Source organism: Bos mutus, chromosome 15, assembly GCF_027580195.1.
Source record: "Bos mutus isolate GX-2022 chromosome 15, NWIPB_WYAK_1.1, whole genome shotgun sequence".
NCBI lineage: Eukaryota > Metazoa > Chordata > Mammalia > Artiodactyla > Bovidae > Bos > Bos mutus.
In genome coordinates, this window is record NC_091631.1 from 591870 (window position 1) to 614904 (window position 23035).

General features: G+C 38.6%; 1 protein-coding gene across 1 annotated transcript; it reads right to left on the reverse strand.

Moving 5' to 3' along the window:
* Positions 1-2221: 2221 nt before the first annotated feature.
* MS4A13 (membrane spanning 4-domains A13) lies at positions 2222-22085 on the reverse strand. The gene is made up of 5 exons (XM_005906417.3): positions 21945-22085; positions 18511-18567; positions 17424-17543; positions 6434-6529; positions 2222-2725 (listed from the first exon to the last, which is right to left on the reverse strand). Exons 1-5 carry the CDS (start codon positions 22071-22073, stop codon positions 2666-2668), a joined length of 462 nt encoding a protein of 153 aa, XP_005906479.2. The 5' UTR covers positions 22074-22085; the 3' UTR covers positions 2222-2665.
* Positions 22086-23035: the final 950 nt, after the last annotated feature.

Here is a 23035-nt window from a genome sequence, read left to right on the forward strand (position 1 = left end):
CTGTAAATTTAACTTTTTTTTTTAAATTGGAGAACAATTGCTTTATGATGTGGTGATCTCTGCCGTACATCACTGAGAATCAGTCTAATTATATAGATGTCCCCCTCTTGAGTCTCCCCCTCCCCCACCGTCCCTCCCTCTTATATAGATGTACCCCAACTTGAGTCTCCCCCTCCCCCATCGTCCCTCCCTCTTATATAGATGTCCCCCCCCTTGAGTCTCCCGCTCCCCCACCGTCCTTCCCCTAAGTCATCACAGAGCGCCGGGCCGGGCCGCCTGTCCCACACAGCAGCTCCCTGCCGGCTCTCCATCCTACGCATGGTGGTGCGTACGTCAACGCCACTTTCTCAGTTTGTCCTGCCTTCCTCCGCTGTGTCCATCAGGCAGTTCTCTACATCTGAGTCTCCGTTTCTTCCCTGTAAATAGGTTTATCAGTACTATTCTTCTAGATTCCATATATATGAGCTAATATACAATGGAATATTACTCAGCCATAAATAGGATATAGCTTTCGTAGGGATCATAATAGGAAGTCCTGGGTGTCTATGAGCTTCTGGCAGGCGGGAATTCCAATTATTGCCTTCATAATTCTTTAAGAATATGAGGAGCTTTTAAGTTTCTTAACACTTATCTGTTGCTTGCAATTCAGAAAATACATCTGCAGGAAAAGCTATGCTAAAAGTCCGTATCATCTCTTGGTTTCAATTCTGGAATCTTGGTTCCTTAAATCCCAGCTCCCTTAAGTCCTCAATTTCCAGTACCTTCAAACAGATAATGTTTTAAAATTTTGGCTTGCTTCTGTTTATTCTTTGTAGGATGCTTGGACTTCAAGAACTTAGTTTTTAACTGCTGGAAATGGAAACCCTCCTACTTCCATATTTCCATCAAAATCATTCTCCTTCTATATAGCTAACCTTTTCCCCAGCCTCCAATTGTGTATTTTCAACTGCACAAGAGACATCACCACTTTAATATATCAATCTCAAACTCAACTATCCAAAATGGAACTCATCACTTTATCCAATCCTGCTATGTCTTCTGCGTTTTGTATGCAAAAACTGAGGGTCATTTTAGATTATTTTTCCCCTCAATACCTTATTTTTAATCAGTCAACAAAACTAAAGCTTGTCCTTTTTTCTCTGCTTGAGTCATTGCAGTAATTATCCATTACTCTTACCCACAGTCTACTTGATCTTATCAAAATTTTCCTTTTTAATGCATTTCCCTCTATTTATTACTTTTTTCTCAGGTGTAATTACAAGCTTATTATTTCCTCCTTAAAAGCTCTTCAGTGGTTTTGCACAATCTGCAAGACATATTTCAACACTTGAGTCATAAATCTTTGATAATTTGACTCTATCATCTGGTCTCTTCCTACTTTTCAAACTTTTACTCTTGACCTGTTTCTCCCTGTCATTATGTTTTAATGATACATATTTATTTTAGCTATTAGGATATGCTGTGATCTTTTTCGCATTTTTTTTTTTGCATGAACTAATCTTTTCATTTCAAATGTCTGTCACCTTCCAATCTGCTCGGTAAACTATGATCAGTCTTCTCAGAGGTCACAGTCTTCAACTTTATTCCTTCCTATTTCCCAATAAAGGAATCATTATCTTTTTTCTTATGTTTTTCTCACACTTATGTTAATAATGTGTCACACTACAGTACTGGTTTTTTAACTGTTTGTTTCCTTCCTTAAACTAAAAATTCTTTGTGATGAGGTACCTCATTAATTTTTGATACTACAAAGTTTAATATATTTGTTGGTACATTGTAGTCACTCAATGTGTGTAAGATAAGCACTAAAATTCTTAGAACAACAAAATCTTCATTTGTGTTCTTAGATAACAATTGATGAAACTTCTTGAGAGACAAGGTAGAAGACGAACAAATAAAAACCAGCAGCACTTAAAAGGGAGCTACATACACTCACTGGCGTGATCGATACTGCTGAGCAAGGCTTTCTGAAATTCGTTTCCATATTTGAAGGAAGGATGACTGAAGTCACAACAGATCCTTGGGAAATATTTCTTAGTATGGAAGAGCAGCCTGTTACTTTGAAGAGCAACTGAACAGGTGATCCGAGCAATGAAAAGAGTAAGAAGCGAGGGGGAACAAAAGGGAAGAAAGACAGCAGACACTTTTAGGGCAGAAAGGAATTTTAATGAGGAGAGGAGCAGTCAGTGAAGCGGCTGAATTGGATGCCTTTTGATTCGTACTTTGTTCAGGTAGCTAGCTAGCTCAGGTAGAAGAACTCAGACTGAAATGTACCCTTTACTCATAGAATCAGAATCTTAAGTTATCTAAAATTTCCGTGAGAGTTATACCATATCATGGTCCAAGTCTGAGACAATCGCAAATCTTTTAAATGGTCTCTTACAAAAGCTCCATTAGGAAGAGTTGACAGCTATTTAGTGTAACCTAGAGAATAAATTTTTCCTTGTGATAGTATTATATTTAATTGGGGAAAAAGCTTTCCAATTGGAGCCTACAAAAATACGTGCAAAGAATTTTCTTGAATACTGAAAAGGAAAATTCAACTTGTTTCATATTTTCTTTTGCACAAAATCTGTGGACTTTGTAGCAGCTTTGTTACACAGATATATCATTAGGGCCCACATCAGGTAAGAGCACCAGGAAAATTCTCACATTTCTAAGGTTTCTAAAAAGCATCCTCAACTTCCTCTGTGTCAGCTGTACGAGCATCTTCTTTTTTGCGACACTGAAAAAAAATTAGCGTTGAAAATCACATTATGATTCCTAAAATCATACATGTAGTAAATACTTAGTTTTTAAAAATACAAGCAATCGTGATGTTTATAGAACAAAATGTTAAAATGCCATTTGTCCTCTTTTGGTTTCATCTCTATCTCAACCCACTCTCTTAATTGCCACTGAATCACATATAACTTTTGGTATACTCCCAGACTTTTAAAATAAAATATTCGTGGTCTTCTACAACATCAACAAATGCCAGCACTCCAGAAGTCACCCTGTCGTGACATTCCCAATTATTCCTTTCCTTTCCTCTGAAAGTAATGCCCTTTTCACTTACAGGTAATCCATCCTTTCTTTTCTTTCTAATTTTACCAATAGCTTCCAGCCCTCCCACTAAACATTATAGTTTAGATTTAGTTTTGCCCAATTTCAAATATTCTGTGAGTAGAATAAAAAAGTATGCATTCTTTTGCATTTACCTTTTAATAGTCAAGATTATTATATGAGGTTGATCTGTGTTGTTAAGCGTAGTTATTCCTCATTTTAATTAACATGTAGAATTTTATTCTCAATATATTCTCCACGCACTGAATGCATTTGCACTTCATGACCATTATGAATAATACTGATATACATGTTTATTTTTTTCCCCTAGACGTTTATCTTGCTACATGTGTACACACACTTCTGTTGAGTACATAATAAGTTACTGATAGGGTATGCATATCTTAACCTTCAGTAAATAATGCCCCAAAGATTTTCAAAGTTGTTGCAGTAATTTATACTCCAACTAGGAGTGCGAAATTGCATTTATACGGTCATTACCATCACTTAAATCTGTCCTCTGAAATTCAGTCATTCTGTTAGGTAGTTAGTATCTCCTTGTAGTCTTATTTTAATGTTGTTACTGAAGGGGCCGCGTTTATGCCTGACTGCTTGCTGTGTGTGTTCTATATGTGTCATGTGTTGTATAGTCCTCCTTTACTTGTTTTTTGAAATAAAATGCTTTCTATGTATTATTTTAATTTCATTGTTAATTTTATTTTACTACAATTTTGGGAATTTTCTTAGTCACTGGTCAGGGGTTACAGTGTGCATTTTACCTTATCACAATCTGCTTCAGATGAATGCTAATTTAATTCCAGTAAAATACAGACACTTTGTTCTAATGTGGCTATATTCCTTCCCCTTCCTTTGTGCTATTATTGCCACGTGTATTACATCTACACATGTGACATGGAGAAGGAAATGACAAGCCGCTTCAGTACTCCTGCCTGGAGAATGCCACAGGTTCACAAGCCTGGAGGGCTGCAGTCCCTGGGCCGCAAAGTGTCAGACGTGAGCGCATGTTGTGTAACCAATGATACAGTGTTATAATCCCTGCTTTTATAATCTTATCTCTTTTAAAATTTCATATAAGAAAATATATTTACAGACCAACAGTTGGCAAACTACAGCACATGAACCAAATCTGACCCATTATCTGTTTTATAAAGTTTGATCGAAACAGAGCCATATCTGTTCCTTTAAACACTGTCCATGGCTGCTTTCATGTTATTAAGTAAAACTGAGTAGCTGGGACAAATGGAATTGATGTTGATAATAAACGTGAACTTAAAATAAGGAGATTATCTTGGATTAATTGGGTGAGCTCAATGTGATTTATGCAATTGTCTTTTAAGTTAGTTAACAAAGAACAAATGACATATTTAGACTATTTTTAAAATACTTATCTGCATAATCACCTTTACTGATGCTATTTCTTCATGTGTATTTGAGTTCCACCTGGTATTATTTCCTTTCAGTCTAAAGAGCTTCCTGTGATGTTTCTTGTAAGCAAGTTCTGCCAGCCACACATTAACAGTCATTGTTCATCTGCATGTCTTTATTTCGCAGTCATTTTTGAAGGATAGTTTTGAAGGATACAGAATTCATGCTTGACTGTTTTTTTCTTCCAGCACTGTAATATGCTTTCCTACCACTTTAAGGCCTCCATTGTTTTTGATGAGTTAGCGGTTAATCTTATTATGGGTGACACACTGCACATGAAGTCACTTTTTCTTGCTGCTTCCAAGACTTTCTTTTATTAGTTTATTTCTGAATAATCTAGGAGTGCATCTCTTTGTGTTTATTCTGAGACCACTGAGCCTCTTAGATGGATGCATGCTAAGTTGCTTCAGTTGTGTCTGACTCTGTAATCCTAGGACCTAGAGCCCCCCAGGCTTCTCTGTCCATGGGGTTCTCCAGGCAAGAATATTGGAATGGATTGCCATTTCCTTCTCCAGGGGATCTTCCCAACCCAGGGATTGAACCTGTGTCTTAGATGGACAGAATAATGTTTTTCCTCAAATGTGGGGAATTCTGGGCCATTATTTTTCAATTTTTTCCCTCATTCCCTCCTTTCTGGTATTCTTATTATGCATATGTGAGTGCAGTAGATGGGGTCCCCCACAAATCTCTAAGGCTGTTTATTTTTCTTTTTTTTTCAGTTCTTCAAACTGGATGATCTATACTGTTCTATCGTGTTTGCAGATTTTGTTTTCTGTTGACTCAGATTTGCCCTTGGGTTTTTCATTTCAGAAAGGATGTCAGTCCTGAATATTCATTGGAAGGACTGATGCTGAAGCTGAAACTTCAATACTTTGGCCACCTGATGCAAAGAACTGACTCATTTGAAAAGATCCTGATGCTGGGAAAGATTGAAGGTGGAAAGAGAAGGGGATGACAGAGGATGAGATGGTTGAATAGCATCACTGACTCAATGGACATGAGTTTGAGTAAACTCTGGAAGCTGGTGATGGATAGGCAGGCCTGGCATGCTGCAGTCCACGGGGTCTCAAAGAGTCGGACACGACTGAGCAACTGAACTGAAGTGTGCATCTTCAGGTCTGGCTGGTTGTCAATTTCTTGCCCCAATAGTATTGTAATCTTAGTTAGGCCAGGCATTAGATTGGCTTTTCCAGACTGTTTGCAACTGAGATCACCATTGTTTTAATAATACCCTTAGTCATAAAAATTCCTTTGCTCTACTCCAAATAAAACCAGGCCTCTGCAGCAGTGGTCCTCACAGTCTGACTCACCCAGATAAATTTCTGCAAAATGGAACCTGGAGTTGAGGGGACAAGTTGGAAGGAATTAGAGCAGCCCCAAATTAAACTGTCACAGACATCCGCTGCTCTTACCCAAGGTTTAGTAAGTTTTTAAAAATAAACGCTTCTCAATTTGTTGTGTTGTTGTTTAGTCGCTAAGTTGTGTCTGACTTTTTGTGACCCCATGGACTGCAGCATGCCAGACTTCCCTGTCCTCGACCACCATTGCTCAAACTCATGTCCACTGAGTTAGTGATGCCCTCCAACCAGCTCCTCCTCTGTTACCCTCTTCTCTTCCTGCCCTCGATCTTTCCTAGCATCAGGAATAATGTCACCTCTTTGCATCAGGTGGCCAGACTATTGGAGCTTCAGATTCAGCATCAGTCCTTCCAATGAGTATTCAGAACTGATTTCCTTTAGGACTGACTGGTTTGATCTTGTTTTATTTTTATTTTAATATTGTTTCATGTATTATTTTTCTAATTTTATAAACAGAAAAAAATATAAAGTGAAATTATATTTTTATTAGTACCAAACATATCAGAACACTTTATCTCCTCATAAAGTGTACTTACTAGAAATTACATCTCTAGTTTTGCCAGTGAGTTAGATAAAACACTTACCAAACCAACACAGCCGAAGATTGAGTATGTGAGTGCCATCGACACTTCCAATGGGTAGAAGCTCAGTAAAACACGTGAAATTTGTCTCCCAAGTTTCTGAAATCAGAAAATAGAGAGACATTTTGCATTATTATCTTTTTAAAAACTTAGAAAAATTTTGATTGAAGTGTAGTTAATTCACAATGTTGTGGTAGTTTCAGGTGTACAGCAGTGACTCAATTATACACACATATGTACGTATATATGTACACACATATGTATATACGTATATATGTACACACATATGTATGTATATATGTACATGTGTGTGCTCAGAGGTGTCTGACTCTATGCAGCTCCATGGACTGTAGCCTGCCAAGCTCCTCTGTCCATGGAATTTTCCAGGCAAGTATACTGGAGCCAGTTGCCATTTCCTACTCTAGGGGCTCTTCCTGACCTGGGGATTGAACCTATGTCTTGCATCTCCTGCACTGGCAGGCAGATTCTTTACCACCAGCACCATCTGGGAAGTGGTGTACATATATACATATTATTTTTCAGATTCTTTTCCCGTATAGATTATTACAAACATTGAGTACAGTTACCCATTCTACACAGTAGGTCCCTGTTGCCTACTTTATATATAGTAGTGAATATGTGTCAGTCCCAAACTCCTAGTTTACCCTGCACTCCTCCTCCCTTTGGTACTCTGGCACTCTAAGTTTGCTTTTGATGTCTGTAAGTCTATTTTTGTTTTACTCTTCAATTTTTAAATGTACTGTCTCACTGATTGATTTGCAGATATTCAAAAATCCTTGCATCCCTGGGACAAATTCCACTTGATCGTGTGTATGATCTGCTTAATGTATTGTTGGATTTGCTTTGCTAGTTGTTAGTTTGTTGGGGATTTTTGCATCTATTTTCATCAGTCATACTGGCCTGTAATTTTCTTTTCTGTGGTATCTTTGTCTGGTTTTGGTATCAGGGTGATGATGGTCTCATAGAATGAGTTTGAAAGTGTTCCTTCCCCTGAAATTTTTGTAATAGTTTCAGAGGACTAGGTGTTAACTCTTCTCTAAATGTTAGAATTCACCTGTGAAGTCGTCTGGTCTTGGACTTGTTTATTGGAAGTTTTAAAATCACAGCATCAATTTCAGTTCTTTTAACTGGTCTGTTCATATTTTCTATTTTTCTTTCACTCTTGGGGGGTTATGCCTTGCTAAGAATTTGTCCATTTCTTCTTGGTTGTCCATTTTATTGGCATATAGTTGCTTGTAGTAGTCTCTTATGGGCCTCTGTATGTCTGTGGTATCAGTTGTAACTTCTCTTTTTTGCTAATTTTGTTGATTTGGGCCCTCTCCCTTTTTTTCTTGTTGTGTCTGGCTAAAGTTTTATCAATTATTTTGCTTATTTTTCAAAGAACTAGCTTTGCATTTCATGGATCTTTTCTATTGCTTTCTTAGTCTCTACTTCATTTATTTCTGCTCTGATGTTTATGATTTCCTCCCTTCTACTACCTTGGGTTTTTATTTGTTCTTCTTTCTCTAGTTGCTTTAGGCATAAGGTTAGTTGTTTGAGATTTTTCTCATTTCCTGAGGCAATTTTGTATCACTATGAGCTTCCCTCTTTAACTACTTTTGCTTTGTTCCATAGGTTTTTTGGATTATCATGATTTTGTTTTCATTTGTCTCTTAGGTATTTTTATTTCTTCAGTGATCTATTGGCTGTTCAACAGAATATTGTTTAGCCGCCACGTCTGTGTTTTTCGCAGTTTTTTTCTTGCTGTTGTTCAGTCTCTAAGTCGTGTCTGACTCTCTGTGACCCCGGGGACTGCAGCATGCCACGCCCCCTATGCCATGCTTACTATCTCCCAGTTTGCTCAAATTTACGTTCACTGAGTCCTATGATGCCATCTAACCATCTCATCCTCTGACATCCCCTTTTCCTTGTGCCTTCTATCTTTCCCAGCCACAAGGTCCCTTCCCAAAGAGCTGGCTCTTTGCATCAGGTGGCCAAAGTATTGGATCTTCACCTTTAGCATCAGTCCTTCCAATGAATATTCAGGGATGATTTCTTTTAGGATTGACTGGTTGGATTGCCGTGCAGTCCAATGGACTCTCAAGTTCTTTATGGTCCAACTCTCACATCTGTACCTGACTACTGGAAAACCCAGAGCTTTAACTATACAGATCTTTGTCAGCAAAGTGATGTCTCTGCTTTTTAATATACTGCCTAGGTTTGTGATAGTTTTCCTTCCCAAGAGCAAGTGTCTTTTAATTTCATAGCTGCATTCACCATCTGCAGTGATTTTGGAGACCAAGAAAATCAAGTCTGTCACTGCTTCCACTTTTCCCCCTTCTATTTGCCATGAAATGATGGGGACTGGATGCCACGATCTTAGTTTTTTGAATGTTGAGTTTTGAGCCAGCTTTTTCACTCTCCTCTTTCACCCTCATCAGGAGGCTCTTTAGTTTCTCTCCACTTGCTGCCATTAGAGTGGTAACATCTGCATATCAGTTTCCTTGCTTCTGGGGTTTGCCCTTTGGTGGGTTAAGCTGGTTTACAGGCTCATGCAGCCTTCCTGGCAGGATGCATTGGTATCTACCCACTGGTTGGTGGAGCTAAGTTTTGGCTCTCTGTGTAGGACTGTGTCAAAGGGCTATGGGCTCAGAATGTCTTTAGGAAGCCTGGGGTTGTGTGTCAGCCTACTTAGCTGTTTGGCTGGAGGTGTGCCAACACTGGAGCCTACAGGCTGTTCAGCAGGGCCAGGTCTTGGTGCTAAAGACCCAAGCAAGATGTCTGCCTCAAGGAGAGTTCATACAGATGAATACTCTGAGATGTCTGCCACCCACTCTTATGACCTCAGAGGGAACAGCTACTCCTTGCTTCCCTAGGAGACCTTCTAAGACCAGCAGGTAGGTCTGACCCAGGTTTCTATGAAGTCATTGCTTTTCTTCCGGGTCCTGGTGCTTGCAAGGCCTTGCATGTTCCCCCCAAGGGTGGAATATGTTTTCCCCAGTCCTGTGAAGCTCCTGAAAGCACCCCTGCTGGGCTTGAAAGCCAAATACTCTGAGGGCTCCTCCTCCTGATGCAACCCCTAGGCTGGTTAGCCTGATGTGAGGCTTAGAGCTCTGACTCCTATGAAGAACTTGTGATATATCCTCCAGTCTGTGGGCTGCTCACCTTGGAGGTGTGAGATCTGATTACATTGTGAGTATGCCCCTCCTACTGTCTAGTTGAGTTTTTTTCTGTATGTCTTTGGATGCAGAGTATACTGAGCGACTTCACTTTCACTTTTCACTTTCACGCACTGGAGAAGGAAATGGCAACCCACTCCAGTGTTCTTGCCTGGAGAATCCCAGGGACGGAAAGCCTGGTGGGCTGCCATCTATAGGGATGCATGGAGTCGGACACGACTAAAGTGACTTAGCAGCAGCAGCAGTATGTTTTTTACCCATAGTTGTTCAGCTGTGATTTTGTGATTTTGGTGTGCTTTTGAGAAGAGGTGAGCTCAAGTTGCTTCTCTTCTGCCATCTTGTCTCCTTCAAGTTTAAAGTTTTAAGACACCTAAAAGATCTTGAAAACTATGTTTAAATGTGTAGGGATGGCAGAGATCTGCAGGAGATCCAGTCTTGAGCCAGATCACAGCACCAGAAAAGTGCTCAGTCCTTATATAGTTCTCTTAGCTAAGAATCTGGGCAAACCTGAAGAAGCAGACAGGAAGCACAAGAAGATTGGTGCTTTGCTCAAGTCACAGAAAAGCCTAGTGGATGCAGTGACTTTACTAGTATTATTATCTTTAGTAAGTGCAGAGATGTTCTTAGAAAGAGCTCCTAATATGACAGTCAAGGAAAAGGAGGGAAACAAGAATAAACAAGCTTCCTTCACTATTTGATTCCCCAGGCATTCCTACTCCTGTAGCCTCCACTTCACTTTCCTAGCTTTCACCCCCCGCCCCCCAGTTAGTTATCTACAGCTTTAAGTCTTGATCTTCGTCACTCAGCAGTCTTGTCTCAATTCTTGCAACTCTTCACTCTCATTCTGTTCACTACAGTCTCTGGTATAGCTCACTATCCAAACTCATCAGTCAACAAGATTTGGCTCATGTCTCCAATGATAAAAAGACTACCGAGAGATTTTATTGACCATCAAGCAATTCTCATCATTAAAACAGCTATTATTACAAACACTAAATTTACATGTGTAAAAATCTCACATAGAAATTGCTAGAGTATCCAACAGAAGAATCAGTTCAGTTCAGCTATTCAGTCGTGTCTGACTCTGCGACCCCATGGACTGCAGCATGCCAGGCCTCCCTGTCCATCAACAATTCCCAGACCTTGCTCAAACTCATGTCCATCGAGTCAGTGATGCCATCCAACCATCTCATCCTCTGTCATCCCCTTCTCCTCCTGCCTTCAGTCTTTCCCATAGATAGAAGAATGAGTAAATTCAAAAAGAGAACACTTCACTTAGAAGTATAAGGTGATTGTGATTTCTGAGATAAATACAGCAGATCCCTTTTGTTGCTACTGGAAAGATACTTTCAACTACATATGAGGATGAATGATTTCGTACTAAGCCTGAAAATAAACGTAGTGCTTGTGCTGGCTGTGAAAAGATAAGAATGAAATACTGATCTAGATAAAATAACATCACAATTCTCTCTCCTTCAATTCCTTCACCTTTCCCCTTCTCTTTTTCTGGGTTTATTTAATACCTTTTATATGCAAGAAGTTATTGGTTGGTAGCCATTAGATGGTAAGAATGAAATGACAAAGTTCCTGATTTCTCAGCTTATATTCCAGCAGAAAATACAGAAGGATAATATAAGGTTATATATGATAAGGTTAAAGATGTCAAATGGATTAAAAATTTGATCAGTAATTACAGGGGATAGGAGACTCATCTTAAAGTCATCCACATCTAGGAAGGCTTCATAGAGAGGTAGGACATTTGAAATAAGGACTAAGAAAACTGAAGGAGGAAAGCAATAGTCCAGGCAGCTTTACTTGTTTCTCTGTAACCTATTTTGTTTAACATAAATTGGGACAAAAATAATTAAGAAATGGAGACATTAAAAAATAAACCCAAACTATATATCATATGGCCTACAGTTTGATAATGTGAGCAAAAAACTGAATGCAAGAATGAACATAACATTTTTTGAGAAAATTATAAAACAAGTTTAACAGAAGTAAAGTGTTCATTCAAGATGATATTAACAGGAAAATAAAGAAAAGGCTGTAGTGGGTTTGAAATAGCAAAGTAAAGAATTCTCATTTAATTTTATTGACAAACATAGTCATAGCATTTTAGCTGGAAGGTACTTGTGACCTTTTAGCTGGCAAGACTATAGAAAGTAATTTTGCCCTCACTCCTTAATTTCAGACAAAGTCTTCTCCTAAAAGTGGAAAGTTGTGTATCTGAGAAAAACAATAGGAAGCATGACTTGAGTTCTCAGCATATGATTTAAGCCTCTAAATTCAGCTTAAGTCAGTAAGTGCCCCTTTTCTGGAAGTCAATTTGGGTTGTATTTCTTGTCTCAACCAAGTGATCCTTAATTAGTAAAAATTTAACTAAATGATACACAGTAGTTGGTAACTGGGAAGACAGTGTAAAGCTAAGGGTGAGGTTTAGTTCAAGGTTTTGAGACTAGGATATCGAAATAAGGGAGTCTTGCAATACAGTATTTTTTCAGAGGCAAATATTTTCTATTTTATGTATGCAGAGTTTGAGATGATGGCAACAGAAACAAATTCAAGTAGAAAAGTCATTAGAATGTTAGAACAACAGGTGTGGTGTCTGGGGGAGACAGAGCACTTAACTAACAGATATGTGATAGCATTTTCTCCACTTATACATCTAGGAACAGGAAAGTTAAACTTGTTCAAGGGGTTACATACAGTAAGTATGAAAGGTAGTGTCTAAATAAAGGCAGTTTATTGGTTTTGGATTTATTGTATGAAAAGTATTTTTCAGAGACATGAACTTTTGGGGACAGCTGAACCTACATGAGAACACTGATGACTTGTTGAGTTTGTGAATTTAGTCAAGCCACTGATTTATGTTAGAAAAGCTGGCATTTAGAAAATCTTGTGAAATATTGGCTGCCTTAGAAACTGTTCAGTTCAGTGGCTCAGTCGTGTCCGACTCACTGAAACTCCATGAACCACAGCACGCCAGGCCTCCCTGCCCATCACTGACTTCCGGAGTCTACCCAAACCCATGTCCATTGAGTTGGTGACGCCATCCAACCATCTCATGCTCTGTCATCCCCTTCTCCTCTGGCCCTTAATCTTTCCCAGCATCAGGGTCTTTTCAAATGAGTCAGCTCTTTGCATCAGGTGGCCAAAGTATTGGAGTTTCAGCTTCAGCATCAGTTCTTCCAATGAACACCCAGGACTGATTTCCTTTAGGATGGACTGGTTGGATCTCCTTGCAGTCCAAGGGGCTCTCAAGAGTCTTCTCCCACACCACAGTTCAAAAGCATCAATTCTTTGGCACTCAGCTTTCTTCACAGTCCAACTCTCACATCCATTTATGACCACTGGAAAAACCATAGCCTTGACTAGATGGACCTTTGTTGGCAAAGTAATGTCTCTGCTTTTTAATATGCTGTCTAGGTTGGTCATAACTTTCCTTCCAAGGAGTAAGCGTCTTCTAATTTCATGGCTGCAGTCACCATCTGCAGTGATTTTGGAGCCCCCCAAAATAAAGTCAGCCACTGTTTCCCCATCTATTTGCCATGAAGTGATGGGACTGGGTGCCATGATCTTTGTTTTCTGAATGTTGAGCTTTAAGCCAACTTTTTCACTCTCCTCTTTCACTTTCATCAAGAGGCTCTTTAGTTCTTCTTCACTTTCTGCATTAAGGGTGGTGTCATCTGCATATTTGAGGTTACTGATATTTCTCCCCACAATCCTGATTCCAGCTTGTGCTTCCTCCAGCCCAGCGTTTCCCATGATGTACTCTGCATATAAGTTAAATAAGCAGGGTGACAGTGTACAGCCTTGACATACTCTTTTTCCTATTTGAAAACAGTCTGTTGTCCCATGTCCAGTTCTAACTGTTGCTTCCTGACCTGCATACAGATTTCTCAAGAGACAGGTCAGGTGGTCTGGTATTCCCATTTCTTTCAGAATCTTCCACAGTTTATTGTGATCCACACAGTCAAAGGCTTTGGCATAGTCAATAAAGCAGAAACAGATGTTTTTTTCTGGAACTCTCTTGCTTTTTCAATGATCCAGTGGATGTTGGCAATTTGATCTCTGGTTCCTCTGCCTTTTCTAAACCAGCTTGAACATCTGGAAGTTCACGGTTCACATATTGCTGAGGCCTGGCTTGGAGAATTTTGAGCATCACTTTACTAGCGTGTGAGATGAGTGCAACTGTGTGGTAGTTTGAGCATTCTTTGGCATTGCTTTCTTTGGGATTGGAATGAAGACTGACCTTTTCCAGTCCTGTGGCCACTGCTGAGTTTTCCAAATTTTCTGGCATATTGAGTGCAGCACATTCAGGGCATCATCTTTTAGGATTTGAAATAGCTCAACTGGAATTCCATCACCTCCACTAGCTTTGTTCATAGTGATGCTTCCTAAGGCCCACTTGACTTCACAGTCCAGGACGTCTGGCTCTAGGTGAGTGTGAGTGATCACACCATCGTGATTATCTGGGTTGTGAAGATCTTTTTTGTATAGTTCTGTGTATTCTTGCCACCTCTTCTTAATCTCTTATGCTTCTGTTAGGTCCATACTATTTCTGTCCTTTATTGAGACCATCTTTGCATGAAATTTTCCCTTGGTATCTCTAATTTTCTTGAAGCGATCTCTAGTCTTTCCCATTGTATTGTTTTCCTCTATTTCTTTGCATTGATCGCTGAGGAAGGCTTTCTTATCTCTCCTTGCTATTCTTTGGAAGTCTGCATTCAGATGTTTATATCTTTCCTTTTCTCCTTTGCTTTTCGCTTTCCTTCTTTTCACAGCTATTTGTAAGGCCTCCTCAGACAGCCATTTTGCTTTTTCACATTGCTTTTTCTGGGGGATGGTCTTGATTCCTGTCTCCTGTACAATGTCACGAACCTCCATCCATAGTTCAACAGGTACTCTGTCTATCAGATCTAGTCCCTTAAATCTATTTCTCACTTCCACTGTATAGTCATAAGGGATTTGATTTAGGTCATACCTGAATGGTCTAGTGGTTTTCCCTACTTTCTTCAATTTAAGTCTGAATTTGGCAATAAGGAGTTCATGGTCTGAGCCACAGTCAGCTCCTGGTCTTGTTTTTGCTGACTGTATAGAGCTTCTCCATCTTTGGCTGCAAAGAATATAATCAATCTGATTTCGGTCTTGACCATCTGGTGATGTCCATGTGTAGCGTCTTCTCTTGTGTTGTTGGAAGAGGGTGTTTGCTATGATCAGTGCATTCTTTTGGCAAAACTCTATTAGCCTTTGCCCTGCTTCACTCTGTACTCCAAGGCCGAATTTGCCTGTTACTCCAGGTGTTTCTTGACTTCCTACTTTTGCATTCCAGTCCCCTATAATGAAAAGGACATCTTTTTTGGGAGTTAGTTCTAAAAGGTCTTGTAGGTCTTCAGAAAACCATTCAACTCAGCTTCTTCAGAGTTACTGGTTGGGGCATAGACTTGGATTACCGTGATACTGAATGGTTTTCCTTGGAAATGAACAGAGATCATTCTGTTGTTTTTGAGATTGCATCCAAGTACTGCATTTCGGACTCTTTCATTGACTATGATGGCTACTCCATTTCTTCTAAGGGATTCCTGCCCACAGTAGTAGATATAATGGTCATTGGAGTTAAGTTCACCCATTCCAGTCCATCTTAGTTTGCTGATTCCTAGAATGTCGATGTTCACTCTTGCCATCTCCTGTTTGACCACTTTCAATTTGCCTTGATTTGTGGACCTAACATTCCAGGTTCCTATGCTCTTTACAGCATCGGAACTTGCTTCTATCACCAGTCCCATCCACAACTGGGTGTTGTGGATCGGAGGCTGTGACGGTGCAGGAGCGGCCGACAGAAGCTACTTCACGTCCAAGGTCAGGGGTGGCAGCTGAGAGGAGTTACCCCACCCCAAGGTAAGGAGCAGTGGCTGGGCTTTGCTGGAGCAGCCTTGAAGAGATACCCCACATCCAAGGTAAGAGAAGCCCAAGTAAGACGGCAGGCGCTGAGAGAGGGATCAGAGGGCAGACAGACTGAAACCACAATCACAGACAACTAGCCAATCTGATCACACAGACCACAGCCTCGTCTAACTCAATGAAACTAAGCCATGCCATGTGGGGCCACCCAGGATGGGCGGGTCATGGTGGAGAGTTCTGACAGAATGTGGTCCACTGGAGAAGGGAATGGCAAACCACTTCAGTATTCTTGCCTTGAGAACCCCATGAACAGTATGAAAAGGCAAAAAAAGATAGAAAATGTAGGTATATAATTCTATAATGCCTCTAGGAAAAGATACTGTGTTTAAGTTCATTTTGTGTAATTACAGCAAATAAAATTGAAATTTTTATGTTTGGGAGATTGTGAAACTGATCATTAGTATTGAGTTCATGTCAGATAAATTCAATATACAACAGTTTGTAATACTGTTTGCAAAAGGTAGTGAGTGAGTTAGTCAGTGAAAGTTGCTTAGTCGTGTCCGACTCTTTTCAACCCAATGGACTATACAGTCCATGGAATTCTCCAGGCCAGAATACTGGAGTGGGTAGCCGTTCCCTTCTCTAGGGAATCTTCCCAACCCAGGGATCGAACCCAGGTCTCCAGTATAGAAGGTGGATTCTCTAAGTCTTGGCAATTATGCCGTATCTTAAACTAAGATTATAAGCTTATGAGTAAGAGGGATAAGTTGAAGTAACCTGAAACAATTCCGTACTTACTAATTCTATTCCTCCCCCATCTCTGCCCCTGAAGTTCGAATGGAAGATTTATAGATTTGGATTTCCAGGGCCAATGGCAATTTTCTTATAGTTTACAGGGGAAATCTAATACATGCTTATTTAAATCAGTACATCATTCATGACTGCCAATCTATTTGGAGGTATTACTGTGTCTCCTCTCACTATCTTGTTGTCTTCTAGACTTTTGTATTCCGTGTTTGGATTCTTTCATCTGATTCCTCCATTCTTACTTTATGATATACTGCAGGTATGGAGAGAGGGTATATAGGGGAGGAGGAAGTTTATCCCTTATCTGTAATGACCCTTCTACTCAGATTATCTTAAATTAAAATTTCCAAATTGTTATTTGTTTTGTTCCGTTGTTAAGTAACAAAGAGGAGCTCCACTCCAATCTGTTCTCATTTTAAATGGAATATTGCTATAATTATTACTAAAGTCTTTTGCAGCACTAATACTCTGTGCTTCTGAATCTAAAGTCAACACAACTGAAATAAATCTATTATAGTATCAGTAAAGATATTCATATTTATTGGAGAATGTTACTATCTTAGAAATACAGTTATTCTCTAGTACAAAGTATGTGATTAGACAGTTAATTAAATGGAAACAATGCAGATTCATGCACATTTGGCATTTGAGGGCCTAAAGTAAAATTCATGTGAGATACAAAAAACAGGCTATAAATGAAAATATCTACATTAAACTAGAAATGAGTAGCTTTATACAATACCAACCATATGCATCAATAGCAGAATTCTTTTGCTGATTTTGGGAAAGGTTTTAAGTCTTGGATTATACTTTTCTTTCTTTAAGAGAATCATCCTAACGTGTGTGTGTGTGTGTGTCACTTAAGTCTTACAATTTTTACTGAATTTTCATTGGGTATGTCAGGAATTCAAACATCCTATTAGTATGTACAAAAAATTATGTTAAGAGTAACTTTTTAATTAAAACTTTCAGTCAAGAGCTTACTACTAAATCAAAGAATTTCATGGATATGAATTAAAGCTTTATTTTACCTCCTAAGGTTTTAAAACCTCTGAAAAGAATAATTTTGAAATTAAGATGTTCCCACAGAATTGGTCACTTACCGCTTGTCCATAATTCCTGTATGACACAGACTTAAAAGTAGACAACTCAACTATTGTTAGAATCATTGAAATAATTGCGAGAATCATGCATAAGATGTTCACAAGCATAGCACAGGTAAGCTAAAAAGAAGACATAGAGTAAATTTATTATACTCAGAATAAATGATATTGTTAAATAGTTTGTATTACTGAAAAAAGCGATCTAGTTAAAACTTTAATCTCGCTTCTAAATCTTTAGAAGTGTTGGTACGCTTGCCATTAGCGTGAAACCCTTCTCTGGTTTATATGAAACCTGATTAATTTGGAGTAAATATCAAAACATCTTCATACCAATAAGCATAAATCTTCCATTTGGGCTCAAAAATATTATATTTTACAATCTTCTGAGTCATTTGGAAGAAAGCCTTATAATATATTATTTGAACAAAAGGAGTTCCACATCAAAAAGAGAAAAAAGATGGAAAATGACTGCTTGGAGAAACAGGCCAAATAGATTCAATTAATTTTAATCCAGGGTTTTAATTCTTTAGGGAAATCCATCAACATCTTTGGATATTAGTTTTTTTATCTCTACAATCACAAGAGTAGACTAATTCACCTCTAAGGTATCTTTTAGCTCTGAGATTCTAAGATTATTTTCCTTCCCAATATCTTTCTACCTATAATATAGATGGATCTTTATTTTGAACAGATTTTCTATTTTGTTACAAGGTACAGTTGTGTTTCCAAATTAGAGTTAGGAAAATGAAGTTTTACAACAGTATTATGTCTATTTATAAACTCATTGAGTTCTATTAAATTTTTTGCTAACAGTAAAATTCATATAAGGTTAAAAAAAGGTATAACACCAAACCAAAAAAACAAAAGAGCTCTATACTTAAACTTAGAAACCTTTATATAGTATGACTCTAATACAGCACATCTGTCTACATTAAACTACATGCTCCTAGGTTTTCATTTAACTCCTTCCTTTATTTTACAGACAGGGCAGATTCCTTTATTGTTTAGATGTCCACTATGTTTTCACTAAAACCTACTTAGCTTTGTGACAAGTGGTTTCTAGGGTACACTGAACATTTTAACTTACCTGGCGTTGAGACGGATACCATGTTGCTCTTATTATGGAGATTCCTGAAATGATAAACTGAATATAAAAACATATATTTATAAATACTCATTGATAATGCTCATCACCTTAAAATATATTTTAAACAATTCCCTCTTCTAAGTCAATTATTTTTAGACTGGTCAGAGTAGACTAATGTAAAGAAGTTTCAGTAGAAGGGGTTAGGACAGGTTTACGTCTATAGTAACGAAGGATCAGTAACAGTAGGATCACTAACAACAGAAACATATAGGGGACAGTGTGCATAGTTCAGACAGTGGATGCAGAATATGCCAAGGATGACTTACGCAGTCCTGAATCGGGGACCAAATTTGCTTGTACCTGCACATGCTCTCTAAACTCATTCAAGCCTCACTTCTAATGCTGTACTTCTGACTGAGATGCTACTACTGATTCTTACTTCTAATTCTTACTTCTAATGCTATACTTCTGGCTGAAATGCTACTACTGATTATGATTACTGTGTATACATCCAGATGTGGAAAAGCAGTCCATGAACCTATATTCCAACCAGTATTTGTACAAAATATCTCTCTTAACTGAGACTGTAGCCATTATTAAGGTAACAGATGTTATTCCTATTTTTGCCTTTATTTTATAAAAAGAAGTTCCATTATTTCATACCAGGCTACTTTGTCTATTTCCCAGAAGTGTAAAGCTATGCCATATTGTTTGAAAGTGGGCTACACAATCCCTTTGAAATATTCCTTTTGTCTTTTCTGTTTTAATGGCTTTGACAAAGATCTAAGTTAAAGGCTAATTTGTAGGGAAAAAGTATTCATACTACACCCCATATACAGGAAGGCCACACTTGAGGTTTACTAACTACTGGAGGATCTCTTAAGTGTACATACTCAGCACTTCATTCTGTAGCAAAATTGAGATTTCCAAGAAGACAAAGTACAGGTAACAACTAGTTCAGAATACAAAGTGAAAACACCTTGAGAATTTTAAACTAGTGCTAACTGGATTACCAAACTATGAGCTTTACAAAAGGCCTTTCAAAGTTTATGACCTAAATGAGAAATTTAGAATTAAACTATACTTAATTGAAATTTTAGATAACTTAATGTAAGCGATAACTATGATATTTTTATAACATGATTAGAAACACTGAAGGACAGCAATCATTTATCTGGATTTTACCCGCAAATGCACTATTTTTCTCCTATTGTTTTCCAAGGCAATGCTTGGACATCTGTAAGCCAACATACAAGAGCAGAGGCTCCTAAAGGCGTCTTGCTCCTTTACAGCCCTAGCAAATGGTGGCGTCTGATCTCCTACTGCCCGCTACCACTGGTTCTAAGCACGGTAAGTGGTTCCCTTGTTCCTTGTTCCTTCCAACCATGCTCTCTCCTCCAGCTTTGAATCAGATGTCATCAGATGCTATCACCCACTGTCCCTTCTGGTTGAAGTCATCTACTGATCCCCTACCTTGGTCACTCTTTGGGCGTGCTTAGTCACTCAGTTGTGTCCAGCTCTTTGCAACCCCATGGACTGCAGTCCACTAGGCTCCTTTGTCCATAGGGATTCTCCAGGAGAATCCAAGAATACTGGAGTGAGTTGCCATGCCCTCCTCCAGGGGATCTTCCCAACCCAGTGATCCAACCCACATCTCTTACATTGGCAGGTGGATTCTTTACCACTAGCGCCACCTGGGAATAGTAACACCTTTCAAATCTCCATGTTAATTATCCCACTTTGTCCACCAACTCATGACCTGCAGTTTTACAATTCTAATAATCCACTGACCCCATGTGGATCTGTAATCTGAGCCCCTTACTTCTTTGTTATATTCTCTCCTTTACCAGTTTAAATTCTATGACCAGCTATTAAAAACGCTCACTTTTTTACATTCTCAACTCCTCTGCACCTTTCTTTTCACAGTTGTATGGATAGGCCAGAATCTTGATTAAACACAGTTCTCCTTCTTATTACATGCCTGCACCCATGCGCTGAACATGACCTGAGACAGATGTACATAACCATCTTGATGCATCTCACTGTGTAATCATGTTCCAAAAGCTTGAGTCTTTAATGCTTCATCAAAGTCACACTACTTTTCCACAATCCATGCACATTCTCATTTTTCCTAGGTGACCATTTCCTCATTCTTTTCTCTCACATCAAGCAACCAACCCATTCTCCATTCACACTCTCAGAGCATGATCCTACTTTCTAATTCACTGAAACAGTTGAGGCCATCAGAAGGAAAGTTCTACAAGCTCCCAATACCCAATGGCCTGAAAGTTGTCCATTTTCTCTGTTCCTCTACCTTCCTTCCTGTTGCCTGCCTTGAAACTATTTGCATTAAAGGTGGATAATCCTTTGTTGGGGGCTGTCCTTTGCATTATAGGATGTTCAGCAGCATCCTTGATTTGCCCACTGGATGTATACCCCTTAGCTATGAAAACTAAAAATGTTACCACAAAATGTCCTCTGAGGGGAAACATCACCTCTAGCTGAGAACCACTACTAGAGGAGAAGTATCCATGCTCCTATTTGTGTATTAAAAGGCATTCATTTCTTGCGTCTAAGTCCATGATTCTAATAATCTCCCCCATCACTTATCTCATGTATCCTCACTTTCTTCTGGTTCAGTGCCTTCAACAAAAGACGTGGAACAACATACTGAAACAAATAAGCTCACCCTCTCCTGACTCAAGGTTCCCTCAACAGCCGCATCACTCTACACCACATGACACCAAAACCCTTAGACAAACTGTCTGTATTTACTGTCTCTAATTCCTCTCCTTTCATTATTCTTTACACCAGTTCCAGTTAGGCTTTTGCCCCACCTTCCACTGCAATTATTTGTCAAGCTTACCATTGGCCTTCGTATCGCTAAATCCAATGGTCAGTTCTCAGCCCTTCTCTGATTTGACAACAAAACAGAGTTAATACATTTGGTCTTTTGCTATTCTTTGTTTACTTGACTTCCAGGATGTCACGCTCTCCAGACTTTCCTCTTACTTTATGGCTATAGGAAACCACAGAAGAGCGCAGGTGAGGACAGATTTTAAAAATGTGTGAATATAGACTCATTGCGTGAGGACCCTAAGGCAAGGACCCAACATGGAAAGTAACCATAAATGGAGACTATGCTTACAATTCTGTAATTGTATGGATATGTGAACATATCCAAGGACAATCCAGCCTACGGTTGTCATTGTGTATTCAGTCCTATATCAATGTCTCTTATAACAGCACTGGTAAGTTAAAGGCGCTCAATAAATATTTGTTTTATTTAAACAAATAAGGGATCTGACTTTGAATTATCAACATGGGATTTAGTTACTTAACTCTCCTGAAAACTTCAGAAACTCCTCCTATGTTCTACTAGTGGCATGAACATTATTTACTGAACGATTAAATGAAAAATGTATTCTACTCACAAAAATTCCCCATAAAGAACATCCTGTTTTGTAAGTTATCGGTTCATATGTCCCAAAGACTCCTTTAATTTGTCCCATATACAAAATCAATAGGAGATACCACATGAAAATACAAAAGATGCCAGTCATAATCTGGACAGCCTATGGGAAGAGAATGCTATTAGTATTGAAACCATGTAATTTATAACAATTCCAATAAGTGTTAACTATAAAAAAAATTCAAAGTTTTTACAAAAGATGGAAGTAAAATAGAAATGCATGTAACCATGAAATTCCTGGATTGGTTAGTCTAAAAAGAGGGCCCTAACCAGGAAGTACTGAGGTTTACCCAAGAGGAATGAGCCATACTTGGAGCATCAGACTGTTCAGTAGGCATTCTGGTGAATTCTCCCATAAGAAAGTTGGCAATCTGACTCTACTGCTGGCTATCCTCTCTATCAAGTAATGACATGTCAGGAGAATACTGAGGGGACTTCTTTTCATTCAAGGCACACTTGATATGGATCTTTTTCACAAGATGCTGAGATGAGGTAGAGTCAACACAGACATACAAAGATACCCAAAGTGGACTAACTTGCCCGAGGTCTTTCTGTTGGATAGGGGACAGGTTAGGGTCGGGGAGAATTATTACTCAACTTCAGTTTGTAAAAAGGCAATTATAATCCCAGGAAATATGTACCAGTAAATTTCTGAATTTATATGTAAACTTAATATTTCAAATACTAAATCACATTTTTAATCACTCTTTAAAAATGTCAGAGGATACATTATTTTCACTTTCATTTTCATATAAACTTTAATAGGAAGCTATTTAATGTTTTAAGTTTGGTAGTTTCAGTTCTTTGCAAAGCACGTGATCTATGAAACACATATGCAACTGATTGATATTAAAGAAAGCTAATATTCCTAATATTAATAGGAAGCTATTTAATGTTTTAAGTTGAGTAGTTTCAGCTCTTTTGTTTCTTTGTAAAGCAAGTGATCTATGAAGTACTTAAATGCAACTGATTAATATTAAAGCTGTGTTTTAGAGAAAAATTTTTTCATAGAAAACCCACTTTTGGGGGATAACAATCTTATGCATTTAGATT